Below are 20,824 nucleotides of genomic sequence, written 5' to 3'. Positions count from 1 at the left end.
AAGGAGTCATATATGGTGGGAACGACTTGCTACAACAAGGAGGATACCAGATAAACAACAGACTGTTTTTCGGACTTTGATTATATTTTATACAAATATTTTTCACATTACGAGACTTTCCCCCATTGTTTTATTGCAAGAAATGAGACGTATGGTATATATCCCTTTGTGAAGACAACGACACATGGGGTATATTTTCTAATGTGAATATTTCTTGTGGACAAGGAAATTAGTTCACCTTCATATTTCTCTAACTTATTATATAGGTTTTTTAAATAATCATTCTTTGAGATTGTTAACACCCTAAAGAAAAGTGTTCAATATACCCTTTCTAGTGCGCAGGAATTTTTTTATCTTTTTTCTTTATGTTGCTTTGTGATTAGTGGAGTCACTTAAAAATTCCAGCAGCCAGTTTACAAGCAAGGATCGCAGGTGGTACCGTTGCCTTCTTTGTGTATACTTAATTGCACTGGCCTGGGGGGCAGATGGCACCCTGTTCCCCTGCCCAGCCAGCCCCTGGCTGGGGTAATTATCACAGGGACAAGCTCTGTCCCTGCATGCGATAATTGATGCATCCGTGCGGTGTAATCCATTATCGCAGTGCGGATTCAGTAGATTTTATCACATATCATGGATGCGGATGGTGATAAATCGACCCCTATGTATGGAGCAGTGAGAACCCCTTAATCAGTATACATACAGAGATACATACATCATACCTCCCAACTGTCCTGATTTTCACAGGACAGTCCCATTTTATTAGGTCTGTCCATCCCGATTCTCATGGTCCGTCGCGACCTTTTCTGGATTCCGGAGCTGGCATTGTGATGGCTGTCGGGATTCCGGCATCGGGGTTCCCGACAGCCGGTAAATGAACCGCATTCCATATGACCCCCATTCTGACTCCACGGTAGCACAGAATACCGCAGCAGAAGACAGGATCGAGAGAGACAACTTTTTCAGATTGCTTTTGATAGAAAGGTAAGTGTACATGAATCGCTGTTTAATAAAGCTATACTGTATGTCGTATCGAACTGACGAGATATGTAGTGAAGAGTAACGATCCGTAACTCCAGAACTACGTGAGTAGACCCCTCTGTGTCTGGATTATAAAGTAGGGTACATATTTATTATGGCCACTGCCTAAATCACCAGTGGCGTGCAGTGAGGTCAGTGGCTGGTGAGGCACTGGGAGGTTTCAAAGCCAGAGTTACACACACATATATTATGGACCCGAAAGAGGTACCCTAACGCCACCATTTCCCGGTATCTCAACAGGATTTCCAGCACAGGAATACTCAAAGCCAACAGCACAATAACTAGAAATACTTTCACCTGTATTACCCCTTTCACATCTAAAATGCCGAATCCCACCCAGGGGGTATATTTACTAAGCTCCCGATTTTGCCCGATTTTGTGTTTTTTGTTCAAAGTGTCATCTCGGGAATTTACTAAAGTCAAATCTCGGCAGTGATGAGGGCAAAATACGAATGAGTACACCATCGGTCAAACACGTCTGTTATTTGATACAACTCGGTAATTTACTAAAAATTTGTATTCACAATCACTGCCGGCAATAGACAAACACTGCCGGTAAATGATACAAATTGTAAAAAAAAGCAGTTTTCAAATAGACCTGCTTTTTTAATCCGTATTCTGATAGGCATGCACGGATCAGTGAGATCCGTGCATGCTTATCAGTCGGAAGGGGTGTAAATGGCTTAAAAAAAACTTTTTGCATGGGGTCCCCCCTCCTAAGCATAACCAGCCTCGTGCTCTTTGAGCCGATCCTGGTTGTACAAATGCAGGGGGAAAAATTAATAGGGTCCCCCCATATTTAAACAACCAGCACCGGGCTCTGCACCTGGTCCTGGTGCAAAAAATACGGGGGACAAAAGACGTAGGGGTCCCCCGTATTGTTAACACCAGCACCGGGCTCCACTAGCCAGAGAGATAATGCCACAGCCGGGGGACACTTTTATATAGGTCCCTGCGGCCGTGGCATTACCCCCCCCAACTAGTCACCCCTGGCCGGGATACCCTGGAGGAGTGGGGACCCCTTAAATCAAGGGGACCCCCCTCCAGCCACCCAAGGGCCAGGGGTGAAGCCTGAGGCTGTCCCCCCCCCCATCCGTGGGTGGTGGATGGGAGGCTGATAGCCATAGTGTAAAAATAATATTGTTTTTTTTTTGTAGAAGAACTACAAGTCCCAGCAAGCCTCCCCCACAAGCTGGTACCTGGAGAACCAAAAGTACCAGCATGCGGGAGAATAACGGGCCTACTGGTACCTGAAGTTCTACTACAAAAAATATACCCAAAATAGAAACACAAGACACACACCGTGACGGTACAACTTTAATTTACATATATGCACACTTACATACACACATACTAACCTATGTTGACACGGAGCCTCTCGGTCCTCTTCTCCAGTAGAATCCATGGGGTACCTGTAAATAAAAAGTATACTTACAAACAATCCAGTGTAAATCTGTCCTCTTCTTTAAGATTGTAATCCAGGGACTTGTGTAAAATAATAAAACGAAGAACCCGGACCACGCACTGAGAGGGGTCCCATGTTTACACATGGAACCCCTTTCCCCGACTGGCGTCCCCTGTCAGTGAAGGTCCCACCAGCCAATCAGGGAGCGCCACGTCATGGCACTCTCCTGATTGGCTGTGCGCTCCTGCACTGCCAATCAGAGGAGCGCACTGTTTACTCCTCTAAATCTCATTTATTCCAGTTAAGAAAAATATCTCCCAACCTGGCCCCTTCGCTCTTCACAAGATCTACATCTCTCATCCACACTCATTACTTGCTTTCATGCACGATTACAGGACATTCTTCGGGCTGCACTCACTCTGTGGAATGCCCTACCACATACAATAAGACTCTCCTCTAGTCTCCAAACCTTCAAGCTTTCCCTGAAAACTCACCTCTTCAGACAAGCTTATCAAATTCCAGAACCGCTCACATTACCTTCATAGCTTTCCTATCCAATTATATCCCCATGTAGAGTCCGCACATATCCTCCACTTATTTTCTTTCTTCACTCTCCCGTCCTCCTGACCCTGGTTCATCACTGCTGTGATGTGATATCATACAGCCCACCAAGAACCTTTACAATCTGGTGGACAACTATGCAATAGATAGCACCTATCCTCGTGTATCAGGGCCTATTTCCCTATAGAATGTAAGCTTGTGAGCAGGGCCCTCCTACCTCTATGACTGTTTGTTTTTACCCAGTTTTGTCTTATCATTGTGTCCAGTTGTAAAGCGCAACGGAATTTGCAGCGCTATATAAGAAACTGTTAATAAATAATAAAATAAATAAACAGTAAAACATATTTAAATGAGCATACAGCTTTATGTACTGTACGTCCTTCCACTATTCAATATTCATACTCACTCAAGTGAAAATATATATTTTATTTCCTGACCTTTACTTGTAAATGAAGTCCATTCTCCTGTCCTTCTGGATAAAGCTATCAGTGACTTTATTTCAGAAGTTCTCTCTATTTTCGATTAGTTTTAAAAGTCTCTCCGTCTCCGGAGGTGATTGTCAGGCATGAAAGTCGACCTTGAGCAGTCTTATTCCTGGTGTATGTTTTGAGTTGATTGAAAGCAGAGAATGACCTTTCAACGGATGCTGCTGTTGCTGGTATAGTGAGCACCGTCTGGAGTAACTTTGTGCGTAATTCAGACCTGATCGCTCCTCTGCGAATTTGTAGAGGTCTGCGACCGGATAGCTGCCTCCCAGACAGAGTGAATAAGTGCCGCGTACAAGTCTGCGTACGCCATGCGAATGCCGGTCAGCTGCAAATCCGTTCTCAACTCACTCACCATTGAATGATTTTTCCAGTCTATGCAGTGTGTGTGCAGCCCAGGACCCACTCCTACAGTACGATACAAACAGTCTGATTGGGCTGGAGCTGGCGTCACACACCCTCCCTTGGGAACGCTGCGTTTTCCTTGACACTCCCAGAAAATGGGCAGTTACCACCCACAAAATGCCTCTTCCTGTCAGTCACCTTGCGTACGCCTAGCGATCAAAATTTTCACACCATTCTGTCGCTGTTTGGGCTCGCGCATGCGCATTGCGGTGCATACGTAGTCATTCGATAATCAGCCGCTATGCAATTTTGGAATTAGGCCCACAGTCACTGTCAGTGCTGAATCTGATGGCCAATCACCTCTGCCTCAGTGACAGGGGCGTGCTTTCATATGGGCTGAAAGCACATCCCTGTCCCTGAGGCACTTATACTGGTGCCGCTTATAGTGCTTTTTTTAATGGGCTTTACTGCCTGCTCCTTGGCCCCACCCCCTGCCCGCCCCCTGCTTCCGGCCTCTTATCATTGGTAGTGGGAGGCACCGCTCTCAGTGCCTCCAAAATCAATTTAAACCAGTTTTAAGACGGTAAAAATGATTACAATAATATAATGCATATACTTATGACTCAGTATATGTGTCATAAGTATCTTTCTAGTATTATTTTAATCATTAATGATTAATGCCTCACCTGACTGCACCTCCCTGGAAATCACCCCCGCTGATTAATCTAGCAGTATTTTTATTTTATTTTTACCTTTTACTCACAAGTTGCCACAAGAATACCGGAGGGCAGTACAAGGAACACAAGTAACACTAGTTACATAAGTACAGACAGCACAGACAATGCAAACACACTCACTGAGATACATAGTTACATTGTGCCAGGGGCGTCTTAAACGAGGAGGGGGCCCACGTGCAGATTCCGGGTGGGCCCCCTTCTCTTCACGGTGCTGTAGGCTCCGACACTGTGCCGGAGCCTACTGCACATGCTCAGGTCTCCAGAAACATGGCGCTCGCCATGTCACGGGGACAAAATTCAAACAGCGCATGTGTGGTGGCCATTTTGGATGGGATTTTTTGAGCCACAGCAGCGGCTGCAGTGCCCGACGCTGGACTCCAGAAATGTGAGTACTAAAATATGGGTGCAATGTGTGCGGTGTGGGGCCCCCCCTGGAGCCAGGGGCCCGTGTACACCGCATACATTGCACCATACTTGCCTACCCTCCCGGAATGGCCGGGAGGCTCCCGAAAAACGGGTGACCCTCCCGGCCCCCCGGAAGCGCAGGCAAGTCTCCCGACTTTCGGTGGTCACCCGTGGTCACCCCTGCCCGCCGCCCACTTAACGAGTAAAGTGGGCGGTCCGGGCAGGCGATGACGCGATTCTTGTTGAATCGCGTCATCGTAACCACGCCCCCTGCTGTATAATGCCGGTAATCGCGGCATTACAATGTGGGGGCGTGGCTTAAATGACGCGACTCGGAAGTCACGCCCCGTTCCGCCTCCGGCCCGCCCCGTTCCGCCTCCGGCCCGCCCCCGTTCCTCCTCCGGCCCGCCCCCCTTGCGTGTCACCTGACTGCCAGCCCCCCCTGTGTAGCCGACGGGCTAGCCCAGAAGTCGGTAAGTATGCATTGCACCCATGATAGAAACGCCAATGCAATGTGCGGTCTGCATAATGATGTAGAGAAGACAAAGCTTCACTATCTTCCAAACTGTAGGCCTAATTCACACCTGATCGCTAGCAGGCGATTTTTGCACTGCTGCGATCAGATAGTCGCCGCCTACAGGGGGAGGGTATTTTAGCTGTGCATGGGAGCGATCGCTTATGTAGCAGAGCTGTACAAACAGAATTTGTGCAGTCTCTGCACAGCCCAGGACTTATTCAGCCGCTGCCATCACATCAGCCTGTCCGGGACGTCAGGAACCCTCCCTGCAAACGCTTGGACACGCCTGCGTTTTTCTAACTTATATTGGGTGTGTATTCATTCTGTTGTGAGCAATGAACCCATAATATATGTACAGTATATTGGAATAACACCTAGGGACCATGTCTAAGGGAGGCTGGACACACATGGTGGCGGGAGCCTATAAACCAACTTCATCACTGAAAGTGCAACAGCTTCCGACGTTTGATCACCACAGGGCGCACCTTACTCCAGCAGGATTGATGAAGGGTGGTCAAGGCGCAAATTACCCTAAATGTGATGGAGTCTCCGGGTCATTCTGGACTCTTCTGTGGGAATGCTCCAGGATACAGAGGTCTGGCTTAATATCATTACATACACAGTGTATTAAAAGAGCTGATGTCCCTCCCTGTACTAAGCTCTGGGATATGTACAGTATATTTAGGGCTGAGGTAAAGTGACAATAGTGTGTGGAGATTGCGCCCTCTGTTGTTCTAACACAGTATAACACAACTGATGTAGATTCAAAATAGTGAATGAAAAAGCCTGCTACCGGAAGATAAATAAAGGTCGTCTCTGGGTGGTTTCCAACTTCCACACCCTCATACTTACTGTATTATGCTCAGTAGAATTTTAGATTGGTCCAGAGGCTGCTAAACAGTGAGTGTTGATTGAGGGCTCCGTTTTACAATTATTTTACTGGTAAATGGGGGAGAGACCTTGGGTTGACTATTAGTGATGCCGGTTGCATGGGATATTCTGGGTACAGGAGTTCCCGCTGGGCCTGAATTTTGGCTCATGTATTTGATAACCATGCCTCTTTCTGTGTATAAAAAAAATCTCTTCTAAAATACTTTAACAGCGCTGCTAAAGTCATAATTCCCATGCGATGGAAATCCACCTCTTCCCCGACTCTAGACGATTGGTTCCGGAGGTTGGTATTGGATGATACAGTGGATGATATTATCATGTTCTCTGATGCTCAGAATGGGACTCATGCAAAGGTGTTTTTCTCTTGGTTGGAATTCTGCGACTCCATCCGTTACAAATCTTTGATGGGATCTTTGTGATTCCTACACCCCCCCTGCTGATTTGCCACTCCACCATTGGGCTCCCGGTGGATACTTCCGTCCCTGCTCTCCCCCCTCTTTCCTATGCTTTCTTTCCTTTACCTCTTCTTTTCTATCTATCTTTCTTTCCTTCTAAGATGCAGGTTTAATTTCTTTCCGCAATCCACGATGATACAGTTGTGTGTGGTTATTCTGTGTCTATTTGCCGGTTTCCTGGTACATAATGCGTAATAACGTTGTGATATATATATATATATATATATATATATATATAATATCTATCTGTTAAATCTCAATAAAAGTCTACTTGCAAAAAAATGTAAATAAAAGTCGGCTCATCTGCTACTTGTCTGTGAGTCCTCTGTGTTTAAATGCGTCCAAATTATATGTGAAAAGAGAGAATCGGAGTATGGTGTTTTATCTTCGGGTAAACATCTGTGCAGCAATGTATCTTAACTTATCAAAATGTGGCCAGATAAGTAGCAGCCCTGTTCATATGGGTATCTGTAATGCCTCTTGTGTCTTTAGGAAGATCCCTCATTCCAGATTTTTCATATATGGATACATACCCAAACAAGGAAAATATACACATGAAGGGGGTCAATCAAACTGCATGGAAACACCAGCAATGGCACGTCAGATCCCCCCAGATTACACACTAAAATCAGGGATTTTTTTCTCAGCCCCATAGGTCTGCGTACTGTCCCCTCTGTCTTTCCAGCCACATACATTACCATCCCCTCTGTCTCTTCAGCCTCATACCATCCCCTCTGTCTCTCCAGCCTCATACCATCCCCTCTGTCTCTGAAGCCTCATACCATCCTCTCTGTCTCTCCAGCCACATACAGTACCATCCCCTCTGTCTCTCCAGTCTTATACCATCCCCTCTGTCTCTCCAGTCTCATACCATCCCCTATGTCTCTCCAGTCTCATACCATCCCCTCTGTCTCTCCAGCCTCATACCATCCCCTATGTCTCTACAGTCTCATACCATCCCCTCTGTCTCTCCAGTCTCATACCATCCCCTCTGTCTCTCCAGCCTCATACCATCCCCTATGTCTCTACAGTCTCATACCATCCCCTCTGTCTCTCCAGCCTCATACCATCCCCTCTGTCTCTCCAGTCTCATACCATCCCCTATGTCTCTAGTCTCATACCATCCCCTCTGTCTCTCCAGCCTCATACCATCCCCTATGTCTCTACAGTCTCATACCATCCCCTGTCTCTCCAGCCTCATACCATCCCCTCTGTCTTTCCAGCCACATACAGTACCATCCTCTCTGTCTCTCCAGTCTTATACCATCCCCTCTGTCTCTCCAGCCTCATACCATCCTCTCTGTCTCTCCAGCCTCATACCATACCCTCTGTCTCTCCAGTCTCATACCATCCCCTCTGTCTCTCCAGCCTCATACCATCCCCTCTGTCTCTCCAGCCTCATACCATCCCCTCTGTCTTTCCAGCCACATACAGTACCATCCCCTCTGTCTCTCCAGCCTCATATCATCCCCTCGGTCTTTCCAGCCTCATACAGTACCTTCCCCTCCTCATAGTATCTGCGTGTCTCAAGCCTCATAACATTGCCTCTGTTTCCAGCCTCATAGTACTTGTGTCTCTCCAGCCTCATACCATCTCCTCTGTCTCTCCAGACTCATACCTTCCCCTCTGTCTCTCCAGCCTCATACAGTATAGTACCATCACCTCTGTCTCTCCAGCCTCATACCATCCCGTCTCTCCAGACTCATACCATCCCCCCTGTCTCTCCAGCCTCATACAGTATAGTACCATCCCCTCTGTCTCTCCAGCCTCATACCATCCCGTCTCTCCAGACTCATACCATCCCCCCTGTCTCTCCAGCCTCATACCATCCCCTCTGTCTCTCCAGCCTCATACCATCCCGTCTCTCCAGACTCATACCATCCCCTCTGTCTCTCCAGCCTCATACAGTATAGTACCATCACCTCTGTCTCACCAGCCTCATACCATCCCGTCTCTCCAGCCTCATACCGTCCCGTCTCTCCAGCCTCATACAGTATAGTACCATCCCCTCTGTCTCTCCAGCCTCATACAGTATAGTACCATCACCTCTGTCTCACCAGCCTCATACCATCCTGTCTCTCCAGCCTCATACCATCCCCTGTCTCTCCAGCCTCATACAGTATAGTACCATCCCCTCTGTCTCTCCAGCCTCATACCATCCCGTCTCTCCAGACTCATACCATCACCTCTGTCTCTCCAGCCTCATACCATCCCGTCTCTCCAGACTCATATCATCCCCCCTGTCTCTCCAGCCTCATACCATCCCCTCTGTCTCTCCAGCCTCATACCATCCCCTCTGTCTCTCCAGCCTCATACAGTATAGTACCATCACCTCTGTCTCTCCAGCCTCATACCATCCCGTCTCTCCAGCCTCATACCATCCCCTCTGTCTCTCCAGCCTCATACAGTATAGTACCATCCCCTCTGTCTCTCCAGCCTCATACCATCCCGTCTCTCCAGCCTCATACCATCCCCTGTCTCTCCAGCCTCATACCATCCCCTCTGTCTCTCCAGCCTCATACAGTATAGTACCATCCCCTCTGTCTCTCCAGCCTCATACCATCCCCTGTCTCTCCAGCCTCATACCATCCCCTCTGTCTCTCCAGCCTCATACAGTATAGTACCATCACCTCTGTCTCACCAGCCTCATACCATCACCTCTGTCTCTCCAGCCTCATACAATCCCGTCTCTCCAGCGTCATACCATCCCCTGTCTCTCCATCCTCATACCATAGCCTGTCTCACCAGCCTCATACAGTACCATAGCCTCTGTCTCTCCAGCCTCATAGTACTTGTGTCTCTCCAGCCTCATACCATCACCTCTGTCTCTCCAGCCTACCATCCCCTCAGTCTATCCAGCCTCTGAGTACCCGTGTCTCTCCAGCCTCATACCATCCTGTTTCCCCAGCCTCATACCATCCCCTCTGTTTCCCCAGCCTCATACCATTCATGATTTCTCTTAGTACCTTTTCCTTAGCTGCAGTGGAGTATCCATCATAGGTGCACACATGGCCCATGGCACAACCTGCACCCAGTACTGATCACTGAGTGCCCTGCACCCCTCCCTATACATCTTTCCAGGGATGTATACAGAAATATGGTCCCACAGAGGAGCCAACAACACTCTGCCACTATGCCAGATCCTTGGCTTATTCTGCACCATCCACCGGTAAGATGACACTGCCAGGACCAGGTATAGGGGTTGCTGCATGTGTATTTTCATTTATCGTTACTATATAATAAATATGTCTATGTGTACAATACTGTGAAGTGGTATTGATTAAATAATGGTTATTAATAATCATAATAGTATAGAACATTTAGCAGCTAGGGGATATCATCATGGTGTAAACTGTAGAGGCTGTAGGGGGGGGGGGAGGGGGTCTCAATCATGCCAGAGGCAGGTGACAGTTTCATCCTTCCTAGTAAGATCCGTTGCACACAAGCGGTGATTTACCTCTGTCTGCCCTCTGCTTCGTTACTGAATGAGGCACTCTCACATTGGTCTCCATTACTTGTACATTTCCTACAGGCTGAAACCATTACACGAATATGTGCAAAACTTTCACCAGCGTATCCATACTTCCTAACTGCCCGATCTGCAGGTGGTTGAGAGTTGCACTGCAGGTGGGGTAGATGTAACATGTGCACAGAGAGTTATATTTGGGTGGTTTATATTGTTTCTGTGCAGGGTAAATACTGGCTGCTTTATTTTTACACTGCAATTTAGAATTCAGTTTAAACACACCCAAAGCTAACTCTCTCTGCACATGTTACATCTTCCCCACCTGCAGTGCAAAATGGTTTTGTCCAGTTACTTGCTTTTTGCTTTGCTTACAAACATGAAACAGTCCCATTGTCCATAACTTGTATTTATATGCTGAAATGTGGTGCAGTCATTTATCCCAGTATGATGGAAGATGGTTGACATAATAACATACTCTGTAATCGTTCAACGTCTTTCATTTATAAAATACATTTTGTACAGTGTCTATTACATGGATGGGGTCCTGGACCCAGGAAAAAAACACAACTCAGGTCATTTCTGCAGAGAATTGAGACTAAAGCATTGTACTGTACACAGAGATCAGATGGCGTCATTAAGGCCCATTATATGCACGTTGGTCTGCGCTCTCTTACAAGCTGTCACTTACAAGCTGTCACTTCATGTGACGTCAGTCCACTGTAAGCGATAGAACACAATACAGCAGAGCTCACAGGAACGCAGGTTGTGTGCACAGTGCACTAAGCCGTGGTGCAGCTCTGATAACACACCTCTGATGATCTGCACAACGTTGTGTCTATAGTTTTTTTCCAACACCGTGTACAAAGACCCAACACTGAGACAAGCGAAATAGTAACAATAACACATATATCACACAATACTGACATACTACAGTTCTTGGAAACATGCACCAGACTATGGGGGTCATTCAGAACTGATCGCTGAGCTGCTAATTTTGCTGTCCTGCGTTCAGATAGTCACCGCCTCCAGGGGGAGTGTATATTTGCTGTGCAAGTGTGCGATCCCATGTGTACGCCGAGCTGCTAAAATCCACTGTGTGCAGTCTCTGCGCAGCCCCGGACTTACTCCTCCAGTGCCATCACATCAGGCTGTTTTTTGTCCGGAAGTGGCTGCGCGTGATGTTACGCAACTGCCCTGAAAACGCTGCCGACACGCCCCCGTTTGGCCCGCCACGCCTGCGAAACGTCGCCCCCTCCCCGGACACCCGCTGCTGTTAATCACCTAGCGGCCGCATCCTTCCAGGGTGTGGCAGTAAGAAGAAGGGTCGCGTGCGCAGACCAGATGGACGCGGCCGCCGCGTACAGACGCGCTGCTGCATCCATCTCTGAATCGCCCCCTTAGTTCTTGTTTTAGCATCTAAATCCTACTGCTAAGTCATTTACATTTATTGCAGGTAAGAACTGAGCAGAATACAAGAGAACAAACCAGACACATTTCACTCTCAGTAGCTTAGAAAATCCTCTATAATCTACCCCTATTTATCAAAGCCTAGTAGGGAAGATGCAATCAGAGCGTTGTAAGGGCCTAATCCAGACCTGATCGTTCCCTTGTGACTCTGCAGAGGTTGCGATCGGATAGTCGCCGGCCAGACACAGTGAAAATTCGCCCTGTGTAAGTCTGTGTACGCCGTGCGAAAAGCTTTACAGACGCCGGACAGCTGCAAATCCATTCACAACTCACTCACCATCTAATGATTTTTCCAGTCTGTGTGTAGCCCGGCACTTACTACCACAGTGCGATAGAATCAGGCTGATCGGGGCCGGAGCTGACGCCACACACCCTCCTAAAAAACGCTATGGAACGCCTGCATCTTTCCTGACACTCCCAGAAAACGTCCAGTTACCACCCACAAACGTCCGCCTGCATTCGCCTAACAATAAAAAAACGCTGATTTCTTTCGCAGTTTGACCTCGCGCCTGCGCATTACATTTCGTACACATGCGCAGTCGTTCGATAATCGTCCTCCTTTGCGATTTCGCACAACAGCGATCAGGTGTGAATTAGGCCCTAAGGAAGGTAAGTGCTTTATGTGTAGGTACCACTACTTCTGTATAGTGCAAACAGATGGTACAGGAGAGAAGCTCTGTGCAGAGATCTACCAGACGCTGCCACCAGGTAATAACTACTTGATGAAGAACGTACAGGATGGGGGGGATGGGGCAGGAAAGATCAGGACTTGATGATGGTGAGAACAAGATTGAACCAAAGTGTGGAAACCGCTTCCTGTTACATTTAGTAAGAGCCACATATCCTGCTTGGAAACATATTGCTGTATAATAAAACGGTTTCTAATTTTCCAGGCTTGTCTTCCGGTTTCTTGTTTAGAAGACGCTGCCTAAGGCGACGTACGTTTCTACCAGGTCTTCATCAGCTTAATACTGTCATACTTTCCCTACTCCCCCAATCTGTGCCCAGTTCTTCTTGTCCCCAGTGGGTAAGCGCGTCTCAGTTGCCATTTTGCAGGAGCTTGTAATAAGCTCCTCTGTTCCTCACAAGGTCCTCATGAGTCCCGCGCTCTACTATCCGGCCTCCCTCCAGGACCAGGATCTGATCGGCATTCCGTATAGTGCGGAGCCTGTGAGCGATGATGAGCAGGGAGAGGCCCCGGGTGCTCTGCAGAGACTGCTGGATCTGTGGAAGAGAGACAGACCTGATTCAGATAATGCATGCACGACTGCGACTTTTTGCGGAGTTGCAATGGCGCTAATATGCAAATGCTATTTTCAGCCTCCTCCTAGTCTACTAGCGTGCCCGTGGACAATGCAATTACCCGTGGACAATGCAACTACTCCAGTGGTACTGAATACTCCAACACCTGCGCACTGATATTCCTCTAAACATGGCCTCCGTGGCTGCGGCTCTGTATTAGGGAACGCAGCCACGTTCATGGACACGCCTGTGACAGTCCTATAGCACGCACATAGAGACGGCCTTTTCTGTGTTCCCTTCAGGCTACCCCCTGCCCGGGAATGCCCATGGCTCTACGCCAGCAGTGACTACGTGCACAGCATCCGTCTGAGAACACTCTGGAGGACGGAGGCATCAAAGGATTTTTTAGGACTTTTCGTGCATGCGCATCAGCAAATAATCTCCTGACTGCGCAAACATAAGCATTGCGTCCCCCTACTGAACCGGGCCCAGTGTGAGAAAGAGAGACATGAGACAGGGGAACAGGGTAAGAGGAGGACAACACCGTACCTCATGCTCCGTGTCTACATCCAGACAACTTGAGGCCTCGTCCAGAATGAGCAGCCGGGGTCTCTGCGCCAGCGCGCGGGCAAGGGTGATCCGCTGCTTCTGACCAGCGCCCAGCTGATTCCCGCTGCCCCCGACATCTGGCATAAAGAATACATAATGCTTCTATTTAGCCTCATACACAGAAAGTGTGCGCTACATCCGGCAGCCATGACTGAGAACGTCAATGCATCATCTAAATATTCAGTCTATCCTAGCAGGGCCGCTATCAAGCTAATGTTATCCCAATTATCCTTCGGCCACTGGTTACCTGCAATTGGTTTTTCCCCCCTGTTGTTTTTTTTTCTCTTCCACCCCACTGTGTGCTTTCCCTGTAATGTGTACCCCCACTGATTGCACACCCTGCCATTGCGCCCTACATACAGGGTACATCATACTACTACACAAGTGTCAGTTGTATATGCGCTGGGCCCTTGTATGGCTCACCCCCCACCGTGTATCCTTCGTATTGCACCCAACATGGCTGCCTCATCTGGTATGCTTGTGGATGGGATGACAATACCGAAGCCGGGATCCCAAAATGCTGAACTGCCCGCCGGTTGGCATGCCGACCAATAGTGACTATTCCCACTCGTGGGTATGCCGGCCATCTAAAAGCCAGGATCTCCTGACCGCCGGTCACACGAACCTAACCCATATAATATATAGTTTCAGGCCTTGCTGGATCAGAGTGACCCCACGATGTGTACATATACAGTAGGTACATTTTAAATAATGTCATGAGCAACATCACCAATTCTAAAAAACTCCTCCCTTAGTAAATCTACCCCCAAATTTCCCAACTATTGTCCTACAGGGCCACTTACAGTGACTCAGCTTATCAGTATAAGGAGACAGGTGGGTTATTAATGGTCCAAACTAATAGGATATACTGAGAATATTATGTACTGTTACTCTGAAGCAGCTCATCTATATGACTAGAAATGAGCAAGACAGCACTTGTCGTTGGTATACCATACAAGTTATTTACCGGTCAGAAGAGCTTGCAGTCTAGACACTGACAGAAATGTTTACGTCTCCTGTATGAGAGTGTAGCACAGTACGGCACATGTGCTGCAATGAAGTGATCCGAGTAATGCTATTACTGGTGTGCGGCCTGGCGGAGACCCTCTCACCTGTGTCGTATCCCGAGTCCAGGTCTCTGATGAAGACGTCAGCCTTGGCCTCTCTCGCTGCTGCCGTCACCTGCTGATCACTGGAGTCCTGGACGCCGTAAGCGATGTTTTCTTTTATCGTCCCGGAAAATAAAACTGGGTTTTGAGCCACCAGCGCCACCTGGAAAATACATTGTAATCAACTCATTGTGGTCACAATATACAAACTCCTGTCATTGGGCCTAATTCAGATGCAGTCACAAAGCGGCTGTTGTGTGTACGTCCATGTTTTCTTACTGCACATGCATTTGAGTTGCAGAGCGCACATGCAGCAATTGAATTATGGTGGCGGTTAGGAAGATAGCGTTTGGGGGTGGTAACGGGGAGTGGTCGGGTAAACGTAGGAGCGTCATGGCCGTTCAGACGCTGTTTCTGGGCATGCGTACATTAGCAGTTGCGATCTTGTTACTGCAGAGCACACAGCGTCCCAGGAGAGCAGCTCAGCCTGAGCGTCTTCAGAGGCACTCAGATTCTGCGGCATGTCCCGATTTGTACCAGTGGTACCGATGTATCAGCAATTGTACGTCGTTGGATGGAAATGACGCAACAGCACTGGGCGTCGCTATGCTCAGGTAAGCTTTTGCCCATATTAGCATATAGGGGGTAATTCAGAGTTGATCGTAGATGTGCTCACTGGGCTCCCGGGGTGCGCACGTGCAGTGCGCCCGACTCCACAAAGTAATTCAGATTGCGATCGCTGCCGCTGCGGCAATGCAGTCTGAATTACCATCATAGTCGCGATTGCATATGGCAAAAGATACAGCAGCAGCAATAACAACCGCAACTGAATTAGGCCCAATGTGCAGTCAACACACTCACTACTGCAGTGAGTGTCCGGTGACCAGAGAGGTGGCGGGGCATGGCAGTGTGTGAGTGCTGGGTAGGGGGTCAGACAGTCTGTACTGTATCACACACTACTGCAGTGAGCGTCCGGTGACCAGAGAGGTGGTGGGACATGGCAGTGTGTGAGTGCTGGGTAGCGGGTCAGACAGTCTGTACTGTATCACACACTCCTGCAGTGAGCGTCCGGTGACCAGAGAGGTGGCGGGGCATGGCAGTGTGTGAGTGCTGGGTAGCGGGTCAGACAGTCTGTACTGTATCACACACTCCTGCAGTGAGTGTCTGGTGACCAGAGAGGTGTTGGGGCATGGCAGTGTGTGAGTGCTGGGTAGGGGGTCAGACAGTCTGTACTGTATCACACACTCCTGCAGTGAGCGTCCGGTGACCAGAGAGGTGTTGGACATGGCAGTGTGTGAATGCTGGGTAGCGGGTCAGACAGTCTGTACTGTATCACACACTCCTGCAGTGAGCGTCCGGTGACCAGAGAGGTGTTGGACATGGCAGTGTGTGAATGCTGGGTAGCGGGTCAGACAGTCTGTACTGTATCACACACTACTGCAGTGAGCGTCCGGTGACCAGAGAGGTGTTGGACATGGCAGTGTGTGAGTGCTGGGTAGGGGGTCAGACAGTCTGTACTGTATCACACACTCCTGCAGTGAGCGTCTGGTGACCAGAGAGGTGGTGGGACATGGCAGTGTGTGAGTGCTGGGTAGGGGGTCAGACAGTCTGTACTGTATCACACACTACTGCAGTGAGCGTCCGGTGACCAGAGAGGTGGTGGGACATGGCAGTGTGTGAGTGCTGGGTAGCGGGTCAGACAGTCTGTACTGTATCACACACTCCTGCAGTGAGCGTCCGGTGACCAGAGAGGTGGCGGGGCATGGCAGTGTGTGAGTGCTGGGTAGCGGGTCAGACAGTCTGTACTGTATCACACACTCCTGCAGTGAGTGTCTGGTGACCAGAGAGGTGTTGGGGCATGGCAGTGTGTGAGTGCTGGGTAGGGGGTCAGACAGTCTGTACTGTATCACACACTCCTGCAGTGAGCGTCCGGTGACCAGAGAGGTGTTGGGGCATGGCAGTGTGTGAGTGCTGGGTAGGGGGTCAGACAGTCTGTACTGTATCACACACTCCTGCAGTGAGCGTCCGGTGACCAGAGAGGTGTTGGACATGGCAGTGTGTGAATGCTGGGTAGCGGGTCAGACAGTCTGTACTGTATCACACACTCCTGCAGTGAGCGTCCGGTGACCAGAGAGGTGTTGGACATGGCAGTGTGTGAATGCTGGGTAGCGGGTCAGACAGTCTGTACTGTATCACACACTACTGCAGTGAGCGTCCGGTGACCAGAGAGGTGTTGGACATGGCAGTGTGTGAGTGCTGGGTAGGGGGTCAGACAGTCTGTACTGTATCACACACTCCTGCAGTGAGCGTCTGGTGACCAGAGAGGTGGCGGGGCATGGCAGTGTGTGAGTGCTGGGTAGCGGGTCAGACAGTCTGTACTGTATCACACACTCCTGCAGTGAGCGTCCGGTGACCAGAGAGGTGTTGGGGCATGGCAGTGTGTGAGTGCTGGGTAGGGGGTCAGACAGTCTGTACTGTATCACACACTCCTGCAGTGAGCGTCTGGTGACCAGAGAGGTGTGGGACATGGCAGTGTGTGAGTGCTGGGTAGCGGGTCAGACAGTCTGTACTGTATCACACACTCCTGCAGTGAGTGTCCGGTGACCAGAGAGGTGTGGGACATGGCAGTGTGTGAGTGCTGGGTAGCGGGTCAGACAGTCTGTACTGTATCACACACTCCTGCAGTGAGCGTCTGGTGACCAGAGAGGTGGTGGGGCATGGCAGTGTGTGAGTGCTGGGTAGGGGGTCAGACAGTCTGTACTGTATCACACACTCCTGCAGTGAGCGTCCGGTGACCAGAGAGGTGGTGTGGCATGGCAGTGTGTGAGTGCTGGGTAGGGGGTCAGACAGTCTGTACTGTATCACACACTCCTGCAGTGAGTGTCCGGTGACCAGAGAGGTGTGGGACATGGCAGTGTGTGAGTGCTGGGTAGCGGGTCAGACAGTCTGTACTGTATCACACACTCCTGCAGAGAACGTCCGGTGACCAGAGAGGTGTTGGACATGGCAGTGTGTGAGTGCTGGGTAGCGGGTCAGACAGTCTGTACTGTATCACACACTCCTGCAGTGAGCGTCTGGTGACCAGAGAGGTGGTGGGGCATGGCAGTGTGTGAGTGCTGGGTAGGGGGTCAGACAGTCTGTACTGTATCACACACTCCTGCAGTGAGCGTCCGGTGACCAGAGAGGTGGTGGGGCATGGCAGTGTGTGAGTGCTGGGTAGGGGGTCAGACAGTCTGTACTGTATCACACACTCCTGCAGAGAACGTCCGGTGACCAGAGAGGTGTTGGACATGGCAGTGTGTGAGTGCTGGGTAGGGGGTCAGACAGTCTGTACTGTATCACACACTCCTGCAGTGAGTGTCTGGTGACCAGAGAGGTGTTGGGGCATGGCAGTGTGTGAGTGCTGGGTAGCGGGTCAGACAGTCTGTACTGTATCACACACTCCTGCAGTGAGCGTCTGGTGACCAGAGAGGTGGTGGGGCATGGCAGTGTGTGAGTGCTGGGTAGGGGGTCAGACAGTCTGTACTGTATCATACACTACTGCAGTGAGCGTCCGGTGACCAGAGAGGTGGTGGGGCATGGCAGTGTGTGAGTGCTGGGTAGCGGGTCAGACAGTCTGTACTGTATCACACACTATTGCAGTGAGCGTCCGGTGACCAGAGAGGTGTTGGACATGGCAGTGTGTGAGTGCTGGGTAGGGGGTCAGACAGTCTGTACTGTATCACACACTCCTGCAGTGAGTGTCTGGTGACCAGAGAGGTGGTGGGGCATGGCAGTGTGTGAGTGCTGGGTAGCGGGTCAGACAGTCTGTACTGTATCACACACTCCTGCAGTGAGCGTCTGGTGACCAGAGAGGTGTGGGACATGGCAGTGTGTGAGTGCTGGGTAGCGGGTCAGACAGTCTGTACTGTATCACACACTCCTGCAGTGAGTGTCCGGTGACCAGAGAGGTGTTGGACATGGCAGTGTGTGAGTGCTGGGTAGCGGGTCAGACAGTCTGTACTGTATCACACACTACTGCAGTGAGCGTCCGGTGACCAGAGAGGTGTTGGGGCATGGCAGTGTGTGAGTGCTGGGTAGCGGGTCAGACAGTCTGTACTGTATCACACACTCCTGCAGTGAGCGTCCGGTGACCAGAGAGGTGTTGGGGCATGGCAGTGTGTGAGTGCTGGGTAGGGGGTCAGACAGTCTGTACTGTATCACACACTCCTGCAGTGAGCGTCTGGTGACCAGAGAGGTGTGGGACATGGCAGTGTGTGAGTGCTGGGTAGCGGGTCAGACAGTCTGTACTGTATCACACACTCCTGCAGTGAGTGTCCGGTGACCAGAGAGGTGTGGGACATGGCAGTGTGTGAGTGCTGGGTAGCGGGTCAGACAGTCTGTACTGTATCACACACTCCTGCAGTGAGCGTCTGGTGACCAGAGAGGTGGTGGGGCATGGCAGTGTGTGAGTGCTGGGTAGGGGGTCAGACAGTCTGTACTGTATCACACACTCCTGCAGTGAGCGTCCGGTGACCAGAGAGGTGGTGTGGCATGGCAGTGTGTGAGTGCTGGGTAGGGGGTCAGACAGTCTGTACTGTATCACACACTCCTGCAGTGAGTGTCCGGTGACCAGAGAGGTGTGGGACATGGCAGTGTGTGAGTGCTGGGTAGCGGGTCAGACAGTCTGTACTGTATCACACACTCCTGCAGAGAACGTCCGGTGACCAGAGAGGTGTTGGACATGGCAGTGTGTGAGTGCTGGGTAGCGGGTCAGACAGTCTGTACTGTATCACACACTCCTGCAGTGAGCGTCTGGTGACCAGAGAGGTGGTGGGGCATGGCAGTGTGTGAGTGCTGGGTAGGGGGTCAGACAGTCTGTACTGTATCACACACTCCTGCAGTGAGCGTCCGGTGACCAGAGAGGTGGTGGGGCATGGCAGTGTGTGAGTGCTGGGTAGGGGGTCAGACAGTCTGTACTGTATCACACACTCCTGCAGAGAACGTCCGGTGACCAGAGAGGTGTTGGACATGGCAGTGTGTGAGTGCTGGGTAGGGGGTCAGACAGTCTGTACTGTATCACACACTCCTGCAGTGAGTGTCTGGTGACCAGAGAGGTGTTGGGGCATGGCAGTGTGTGAGTGCTGGGTAGCGGGTCAGACAGTCTGTACTGTATCACACACTCCTGCAGTGAGCGTCTGGTGACCAGAGAGGTGGTGGGGCATGGCAGTGTGTGAGTGCTGGGTAGGGGGTCAGACAGTCTGTACTGTATCATACACTATTGCAGTGAGCGTCCGGTGACCAGAGAGGTGTTGGGGCATGGCAGTGTGTGAGAGCTGGGTAGCGGGTCAGACAGTCTGTACTGTATCACACACTACTGCAGTGAGCGTCCGGTGACCAGAGAGGTGTTGGGGCATGGCAGTGTGTGAGTGCTGGGTAGCGGGTCAGACAGTCTGTACTGTATCACACACTCCTGCAGTGAGCGTCCGGTGACCAGAGAGGTGGTGGGGCATGGCAGTGTGTGAGTGCTGGGTAGGGGGTCAGACAGTCTGTACTGTATCACACACTATTGCAGTGAGTGTCCGGTGACCAGAGAGGTGTTGGGGCATGGCAGTGTGTGAGTGCTGGGTAGGGGGTCAGACAGTCTGTACTGTATCACACACTACTGCAGTGAGCGTCCGGTGACCAGAGAGGTGGTGGGGCATGGCAGTGTGTGAGTGCTGGGTAGCGGGTCAGACAGTCTGTACTGTATCACACACTATTGCAGTGAGCGTCCGGTGACCAGAGAGGTGTTGGACATGGCAGTGTGTGAGTGCTGGGTAGGGGGTCAGACAGTCTGTACTGTATCACACACTCCTGCAGTGAGTGTCTGGTGACCAGAGAGGTGGTGGGGCATGGCAGTGTGTGAGTGCTGGGTAGGAGGTCAGACAGTCTGTACTGTATCACACACTCCTGCAGAGAACGTCCGGTGACCAGAGAGGTGTTGGGCATGGCAGTGTGTGAGTGCTGGGTAGCGGGTCAGACAGTCTGTACTGTATCACACACTACTGCAGTGAGCGTCCGGTGACCAGAGAGGTGGTGGGGCATGGCAGTGTGTGAGTGCTGGGTAGCGG

The 20,824-nt window shown here is 50.4% G+C and overlaps 2 protein-coding genes across 3 annotated transcripts in view; one reads left to right on the top strand and one right to left on the bottom strand.

Moving 5' to 3' along the window:
* TAP1 (transporter 1, ATP binding cassette subfamily B member) overlaps nucleotides 1–20,824 on the top strand; it is a 209,578-nt gene that overhangs the window by 110,671 nt on the left and 78,083 nt on the right. The window lies entirely within an intron of this gene.
* The window catches only part of TAP2 (transporter 2, ATP binding cassette subfamily B member), a 64,564-nt gene continuing 54,524 nt past the window's right edge, over nucleotides 10,785–20,824 (bottom strand). For both annotated transcript variants that reach the window (XM_063938192.1, XM_063938191.1), the window contains exons 10-12: nucleotides 14,736–14,895; nucleotides 13,564–13,700; nucleotides 10,785–12,996 (exon numbers count right to left, since the gene is read on the bottom strand). In XM_063938192.1, coding sequence (XP_063794262.1) covers nucleotides 12,811–12,996; nucleotides 13,564–13,700; nucleotides 14,736–14,895 — 483 coding nt within the window. In that variant the 3' untranslated portion in view covers nucleotides 10,785–12,810. The remainder of the gene's footprint in view (nucleotides 12,997–13,563; nucleotides 13,701–14,735; nucleotides 14,896–20,824) is intronic.

Source organism: Pseudophryne corroboree, chromosome 8 (assembly GCF_028390025.1).
Source record: "Pseudophryne corroboree isolate aPseCor3 chromosome 8, aPseCor3.hap2, whole genome shotgun sequence".
Classification (NCBI taxonomy): Eukaryota; Metazoa; Chordata; class Amphibia; order Anura; family Myobatrachidae; genus Pseudophryne; species Pseudophryne corroboree.
This window is presented reverse-complemented; position numbering and strand designations above follow the sequence as displayed.